Raw genomic sequence first — 8,096 nt, 5'->3', positions numbered from 1 at the left:
AGGTAATTTGAGGTCGGAGTTTAGGGTCTCGTTCGAAACGAACCAGGGTGCACCAGTGATTACAATTTACAGAACTTATAAATTATAAAAGATTACCGACATGTATGAATATTATTATGTTTATATTTCAAGATACACAATCAAGAATATAATTATGATTATGAATAATAAATTATACAAGAATAATAATGTATTTATGTACAAATATAATAATTAAAAATATATACATATTAATCATATTATTGTATATGTCCGTCACACCAGATTTAACATTTTACATGTATTGATATAATTAGATCTAATTTGTATTCGTGGCACAGAATGGATGAAAATGAAATTTCAAATATTTCGTGGTCGTCGTGGTTAGTGGTTAGTAATCGCTTATGTAATCATGTTACGAAAACAACTGATCAGGGAAGGAATATGATTTTCGATTACTTGATTGCGTCCAAGTCAGTCAGCTGTTGTTTCCTTTGTGATTAAATAATACAAAATCTCGTTTTCCAGACTCCAGATAGTAAATACCATGATTAACTAATCATGTTAAATAGTAGGTAACAAAGCATTGTATTTTTATTATCTTTTTTCTTCTATTTTGTTTTTCCATCTTAAATTTCTATTAGTTCCGAGGTTCCGTCGTAGAAATTGTTTAGTGCGATAGTTGTATTAAGTCGGTTTTTTCTTACGATCTTCATCCACACGTCAAAAATGTCGTCGGGTTCTTGCGGAACAAACACCAAGAAACAGAAACTGCATCACCATCACCAAGCGTCGTTGGATGTCAACGGTGGTAGTGGTAGTGCCTCAACAGCTCTGCTTGATGGTGTCGTTCAAAAAATCACTACCCCAGCAATGGGGTATTTCTGTTTTGATACACTTTACTCCTATCTTAACAGTCTGGAGCCCCCCAAGAAACCAGATTTCACAAATGACCCATTGTAAGTTCAATGGGAAAAGGTAATATTGAACCGTATGCAATAAAAAATGTTCAGAAAACATTGGGTAACATTTTTGTGCACCTGCAGTAGTTAACCCATTAACCTTGTCACTTAAATTTATACCCTGTTGTAATAATGATGTAGTCATTGTCAGTTTTCCTCATTGCTTTTTATTTATTTTTTCTCATAGTAGTAGGTAGGGAATCTGTTCTGAAATTAATGTGGTTCTTATATAAGTAATGTGATTGTTTTTGTTGTAGTCCTCTGTTTGTAACATGGGAGACTGGAGTAGACAAGAAACTCAGGGGATGCATCGGCACATTCAATTCAATTGCTTTGCACAGTGGCTTACGCGAATACGCCATAACAAGGTAAACATAAATATTGCATTTTGAAAGATATTAAAGACATTTTCTAAACATGACAAAAATTCTAAAATCTAAGTATTATTTAAGTTTATTTTTAAGATATAGAGGTAAAGAAGTACCAAAACTATTTAAACATAATATGTGTTAATTTTAATTCTTTGGGGATTTTGAATGCTCATAATATTATAAAATAATATCCGTTGCTTTATTAGCTATTCTAACCTATTTTACCCATAATTTTGATTTGAAGCTTTTGAAAATTACTTTGATTTTTGTGATAAAGTGGATTATAAGCTTATATTAAATTTACTTCTTTCAGACTCCCATTCCAGTTTCAAAACTAAATTTATTAACAGGCTTTCTTGGTTTTGCCATGGTTATTTTTAGTTCAGACAACTTAACATGAAATTAAGTTTAATATTTTGTAAATGTTTGATAGTGATAGTGAATAATAAGTTATGAGGAAAAAAATTAAGTGTGTATGTATACACTTGAAAAATGTCCTATGACCAATGCAGAGTAAAGATAGATTGGTAGATTCAAATAATTTTTTCACAATAAAAGCATATGTTTATGGTTAAATTGTACAATTTAAAGTATGGTTTTATAAAAATTTGTTTAGAATTATTACAACTTATATAGTGTTATAAAAACTATAGTGTTTTTATTTAATAATTAATAAAGTTTCAATGTATGATTTTTGTTTAATAATTTTATATTTTTCTTGAACAGTGCACTGAGAGATTCACGGTTCAAACCAATCTCAAACGACGAATTGAACCGATTACATGTAACCATATCGATATTGTTACACTTCGAGGAAGGCAGAGATTACAACGATTGGGAGATCGGCGTTCACGGAATACGCATTGAATTTCAAAATGAACGCGGAATGAAGCGAACTGCCACTTATTTACCAGAAGTTGCTGAAGAACAAGGTAAAACAAGTAGTAGTTGTGAATGATTATACTAATTTTTCTAGTTTTATATAAGCTTTTTATATATACTTGTTAGTTCTGATAAATTCTCTATTTTCCTCTTTAAAACTGATGTAAAAATGTTTATTTTTCACAGGTTGGGATAAAATACAAACAATTGATTCACTCCTGCGCAAGGGAGGTTATCGCGGTCATGTGACACCCGAGACTCGCCGTTCATTAAAATTGACTAGATACCAAAGCGAAACTGTATCAGTCAGTTTCCAAGATTATATGAACCATGTACAAACTCTACGTTGCTAGCAGCATCTTTGGGGCCAAAAAGACTCAGTGGCCCCTCATATACCAACACTGCCTATTTTTAAACATCCAAGCATATATTCAACATATGCAAATCCCTTATTACAATCAATGTATTTCAAACAAACATTGCCAATTTATTATAATTATCCAACATAATATAAAATCAGATGACCAATAAAAAGTAATAAGTTGCAAAATTATAATTAGTTGTTATGATTTAAAAGTAAAAAATATATAAAATATGGGCCTATTCCCCATTTTTGATGGTTTTTGTTAAATAATTAAATAATCATATTTAAGAGTTGACTAAGACACATTCAAAGTATATAATTATTATTAATTTAATATACTGACATTTCTAATTGTAATATTAAAACGAATATTTGTTTCCATTTTACTTTAAATTATGTGTAATAGACAATAAACTCCTTAAGAGGATGTCCTTGCACTATTTGTTTTCTTTCTTTAACTCTTATGTAACAGTAAATTGATATTTATAGTCGGCGACACAAAAACTGTAGAGTGACCGCAATGATCCTAACAGATTATTCGTAATAGTGGTCATTAAACCGTTTCCCGCACTTTTTAAAATATTTCGTATTTATATAATTTTTTTTATTTGTTAATATAAAAATGATGATTATTTAAAGAAAAATTAAAGTATTATATAAAAGCTACATACACATTTAGATTATGTTCTTAACTTTAAGTTTCATAATAAGTCAATTCATCCTACTAATATACACTTAACACAAGATTACTTATATGCTATGTCGTCCTTAGGTCAATGATAGGAAATAAATAGTGCGCTTACATCGTCTTAATTCAAATTTAACAACTATTTATAAATTATTGTATTTTCTTTTATATATTTTTAAAATAAATATTTATTAATAAGAAAAAACAATCATCTAATTTAAAAATATTAACCATTAAAATTTTGAAAATCATTCAAATTTTATATTTTAAAATTTAAAATTATAAAAAAGCCATTAATATTTATAGTTTATTAATTATTTTTAAGTTAATTTTATAAAAATTCTACTTTTCCATAATAATAGTTACGTTAAATACATAAAAAAAAACAAATATTTTTTGATTTCACATATTGAGTTAGATGTTTAAAAAATATTTAGCTTAAAACTATATTATAGTTAATAATTAATATGTATTTTTTTTTAATTTAGTTAATACATATATTATTTATTTATCTAATTATCTTGGTTGTAACCAAATATATTACATTTTAAGACAACATTTTATGAAGAATAATGGTTATATTTTCTTATGAGTGTTGTAAGCCTTATTATGTGTTCACTAATTCCAAAGGAAGTTTATTTATATAAACGTGGTTTTAGGTTTTTTATCAGACAATTTTTTTGATTAGCATTTAATTTAATTATATATTTTTAATCTATAACTATAAATTGTCTATATTCTTTTTATTTAAAAAGTACCTCAATGATTGACTTGTGTTCTGAAGCACAGCAGGCAGATGCTTCACTTGATTCATAAGAAATGGTTACCACCTGATAAAAACTGGTCACAGCTGGGGTTCTTTAACAATTTGAATGTAGTATAAACTACATAGATTGATCAATGATCATTATTAATTTTATATTAGTTATAAAATATTGTATTATTACTCACTAATTTTATTGTTTTGCTAAATATATTGCAATTCATGTGTTTTTCTGTCTTATGATATTATGCTTTATACCATTATTATAAGCAGAAAATATGTTTATGTTTTATATCAGTGATTCTAAACCGGTGGGACACGAATAACTGCCGTTTTGCCCAAAAAAGTGTTTATTTTTATTATACAAGTTTTAAGTATAAAATACAAATAATATTTTTATAGCGTCATGATGTGATGGTAAAAGCCACAAATAAGAAAATTAACTGTTAAGATAGGCTCATTCTTAGTTTATCTTTAGGATTGTTACTTTTTCATAAATTCATTAACTGATTTAAGTGTGTCCCTATTTCTAAATTAGGGTGTCTTCATAAAAGTATTGAGAAGCACTGTTTCATGTAGCTGTTAAAGAAGTATATCAAATTTTACCTGCAGCAAAGCTAAAAAAATCATTTGTTGCAAGGTTTTAAATTATATATCCACAAAACTATACTAAATTAAATATATACAATTATTTCTAGATGCACTAGGACGTTATTGTATCCTTTTACCATGATGGCAACCAATACTTCAATATTCATTCAAGTACATAATATTAATTTAAAACATAATTTAACTAAAGGTGTTAATTAAACAATTTAATTTAATGTGATTTTTTGATGGGAAAAGATTACAATTAATAAATTCTTAAAGTCTAACAGATGATATCCTGTTAATATACAAAAATATATATTTAGGTTTTGAATTGATTAAAGGAATTTAGATCTAGGCATTGTTCTATGGAAGTAGTTGAATGGAGTAGTGACTATTAGACTAATGTATCTCTATTGACCAACCATCTAACATATTGATTTTTTCTAAAGGATTTTACATTTGCAGTTAAACAATACTTTTACTTTATACTTCATTTAGGTATAAATGTGTAATACTAAATTTAATGATTATAGTATTAAAAATATGCTTTGGCCAATGTTTTTCATTAATGCCATATGCCACCGTGTGCTAACTTTGAAATGTTTTTGTCGAGGCACAGAGTCTTTATCTTGTGGGTTAGAAAATAAACAATAAGTGATCAGGAACCTATTAGGCAAACCTTTATAGAGAAGTTAAAAACAAATAATTAATATTATATAATCTTATCAGTAACAGACTATTTTTTGATTTTTTATTTAAAATACATCTACAATAGTACAATCTATACAAATTTTTGTACAATAATTAGATTTGATAAAAAAAAGAAGAGAATATAAAATGACGGCGAATATTAAGTTTGGGAAGTTATCCATTGATAACACCCAGCACGTGCGTTAGTTATTGACTAATGATTATTAATGTAAAAGACCCCTACACCAATTTTTTTTTAGTCTCCGCCGAGGGTTGTCGGGTAGAGTTTTAGATGATAATTTTTTGATTCGTGGATTAGTGTGTGATTGGAGTTTATTATGAAATCTGATGTAGTATGTTTTAGAGATTTGATTTAGGGTTAATATTTTTAAGTCTTTGTGAAGGTTGGAGTTTGTTATGTACCATGGAGCAGAAGAAACTAGACGGAGACAGATGGACTGGAAGGCTTGTATTGATCTGGTGTTGGAGGGTTTTGCGGTTTCCCATAATTGGATACCGTATGTCCATAGCGATCTGAGTAAAGACTTATAAATTAGTAATTTGGTGTCAATGTCCATTTTAGATCTCAATAGTGGTCTTAGGAGGTGTAGACGGGAATTAAGGGCCTTTCGTTTATCAACTATGTGAAGATTCCAGGTTAGTTTAGTGTCAAGGGTAACACCAAGGTATTTTACTTGTGTGTAGATAGGGATAACAGACTATTTAAATACTTATATGTGACTGCTCGTTGCACATTATAGTTAATATATTAGTATAAACATGTTAGTATGGTATAGTTACATGCCTAACACAGTGATACAATAATAAACAATTAACCCACATAAATATGAAATATTGTTATAATATTAAAAGCTTAAAACACTGTTTTATAAGCTAAAATAATCTACAATTTTTTAGATTCTAAGATAGTTACAATTACATTACTAAATCAGTGACATAGTGGATTATTACTTATAACTAGTTTGTTTACTTAAACGTAATGCTTCAATTTCTTCATTTTGTTGTTGTAACATTTTATTTCTTAAAAATTCAAAATTATCCATTTGATAATGACTTATCAAATAACTTAATAATACATGGCCAATGACAAATGCAGTAAGTCTGTTGTATAGTGGACGACTTATTTTCATTAAATGTAAAGCAAATTCTTTAACCATCTCAGGTCCTTTAGATTTTAAAGAATATGTATTCATTTTACTAGCAAACTAAAAGTATAAATAGTTATGATAGATTAATTATGATATTTTATTTAACAATAACAATCATAATGTAATGCTAAAAAAATGATTGAAGTGTAACACATATTTACCAAGTAAGTTCCACCAATTGTGCTCAACCAAGGATAAACAATTCCTGTGCCTAATTGTATGAATGTTGATTGTGTACTAATGCAAATAGGACAATCTTCTTGTAAAATTATTGATTTAGTAGTCATCTATGAAATATAAGCTTTCAATCATTATTTTTGTAATGTTGGGTATAAGAATTTTGGTACATACTGAGCTTTGATAGATTTGATCAAAAATTGATGGGACAAGAACAATTGGTATGAACAAAGTAAATCGTCCATAATTTCTTAGTTGTAGTTTTTTGCGGTAAAAACTTAAAATTACTGAACTCGATATCACAACGGCTGACGAAAGAATTGGATTACCGTGTTTTAACGCCCATCTAAAAACGATAAAATTATAGTCAATGATTGATATTTGCGCAAAGTGATCGTCACTGACAATTCCATCGTATTTGGCCATTTGTGTATTAGGTTGATCATGTACTCTTGGACCTCGTCTCTCGTAAGACGAATGGCCCCCTTGGGGATTTCTTCGGGTTTCCCCCTTTCGATGTACATAGTGTTTAAACGGAGAGCAAGGTACGGAAAACAGGCTACTATGTAAGTACAAAAAAAAAGAACAGTCTATAGTCAGTTCTTAAACAGGCAGAAAAAATTATGAAACCAAAAACACTATAAACAGTCAACTTCAATTTCCAATTTGTAGTTGTAGAAGACAGAAGAATAGAGTTTCGACTCAAGTATGCTGCACGCCGCCTCGCCGGAAAACCGGACGCATGATCCGATAACAATATTTTGATAAACGAGTGCAGGGTTCACAAACATATTCTAAAAACACATTATACCCAGAATATAGTTATTCAACAATAGATAGCGTAGTATTTCGCAAAAAACAACCAATTGGCTATTGACAATATTAGACATCATTTTGGTGAATTATTTAAAATACTTATAAATTCCTCACTACTTTTTAGTGGAATTCCCATTAAGTTTATAACTCAATATATTTATAAAAAGTTTATATTTTTAAAATTCAAATATAATTATTACATATCACTCTAGTTCTAGGTATTATGTTTTAAAAGTAACACATTGTTCTGTGAAGTGTTCCAATTTTGTGTTGCTAGCTCAAATATATGTATTAGAGTCAATTGACCTATTATTATATAGGTTTTAATATTTTATTCTTGTATACATATCGATTTACATTAATAAATAATGAGCTTTATACCTCCTAAATACAAAAAAATAGTTTAATATAATTATTATTTAAAACATTAAACGGATTACGGATGTATACTATAAGGAACCGTATGGGTTTACGAAAAATCAACTAACGCGTTTTTCAACTTTTCGCTAGTCCGATTACGGACAAAATAATGATCGTACGCAGTACGCACTTCAAGCATAGACCCTTTTTGAATCGCCGTATGCCATTATATCAGGATTTTGAGTTTCGTAGTGAAAAGTGAACGAAAAAGCATGAAACTATAG

General features: G+C 28.4%; 2 protein-coding genes across 3 annotated transcripts; one reads left to right on the top strand and one right to left on the bottom strand.

Moving 5' to 3' along the window:
* Positions 1 to 483: 483 nt before the first annotated feature.
* On the top strand, positions 484 to 4,238 carry LOC107164136 (AMMECR1-like protein). Of its 2 annotated transcripts, none has more exons than XM_015511837.2 (4): positions 484 to 957; positions 1,199 to 1,309; positions 2,039 to 2,244; positions 2,381 to 4,238. In XM_015511837.2, exons 1-4 carry the CDS (start codon positions 779 to 781, stop codon positions 2,545 to 2,547), a joined length of 663 nt encoding a protein of 220 aa, XP_015367323.1. In that variant the 5' UTR covers positions 484 to 778; the 3' UTR covers positions 2,548 to 4,238. The 2 variants fall into 2 exon arrangements, with proteins under 2 accessions (XP_015367323.1, XP_015367322.1); XM_015511836.2 differs by having other exon boundaries at positions 491 to 938.
* Positions 4,239 to 5,306: 1,068 nt separating this feature from the next.
* LOC107164140 (transmembrane protein 126) lies at positions 5,307 to 7,388 on the bottom strand. The gene is made up of 4 exons (XM_015511842.2): positions 7,042 to 7,388; positions 6,811 to 6,982; positions 6,621 to 6,746; positions 5,307 to 6,516 (listed from the first exon to the last, which is right to left on the bottom strand). Exons 1-4 carry the CDS (start codon positions 7,158 to 7,160, stop codon positions 6,259 to 6,261), a joined length of 675 nt encoding a protein of 224 aa, XP_015367328.2. The 5' UTR covers positions 7,161 to 7,388; the 3' UTR covers positions 5,307 to 6,258.
* Between the last annotated feature and the right edge of the window lie 708 nt (positions 7,389 to 8,096).

This window comes from Diuraphis noxia, unplaced genomic scaffold (genome assembly GCF_037042655.1).
Source record: "Diuraphis noxia isolate RWA-SAM2 unplaced genomic scaffold, SU_Dnox_SAM2 contig0003, whole genome shotgun sequence".
In the NCBI taxonomy this organism is placed as follows: Eukaryota; Metazoa; Arthropoda; class Insecta; order Hemiptera; family Aphididae; genus Diuraphis; species Diuraphis noxia.
Note: the sequence above shows the minus strand (reverse complement) of the source record. Positions and strands in the feature narration are given on the sequence as shown.

Bases quoted from the DNA above. Each gene is read 5' to 3' on its own strand.
- LOC107164140 (XM_015511842.2), bottom strand. From the start codon at position 7,160: ATGTACATCGAAAGGGGGAAACCCGAAGAAATCCCCAAGGGGGCCATT. The intron at 6,983-7,041 runs GTCAGTGACGAT...TATCGTTTTTAG, and splicing joins TGGCCAAATACGATGGAATT to ATGGGCGTTAAAACACGGTA. The intron at 6,517-6,620 runs GTAAATATGTGT...TTATACTTTTAG, and splicing joins CAATTGGTGGAACTTACTTG to TTTGCTAGTAAAATGAATAC.
- LOC107164136 (XM_015511836.2), top strand. From the start codon at position 709: ATGTCGTCGGGTTCTTGCGGAACAAACACCAAGAAACAGAAACTGCAT. The intron at 939-1,198 runs GTAAGTTCAATG...TTTTTGTTGTAG, and splicing joins GATTTCACAAATGACCCATT to TCCTCTGTTTGTAACATGGG. The intron at 2,245-2,380 runs GTAAAACAAGTA...TATTTTTCACAG, and splicing joins AGAAGTTGCTGAAGAACAAG to GTTGGGATAAAATACAAACA.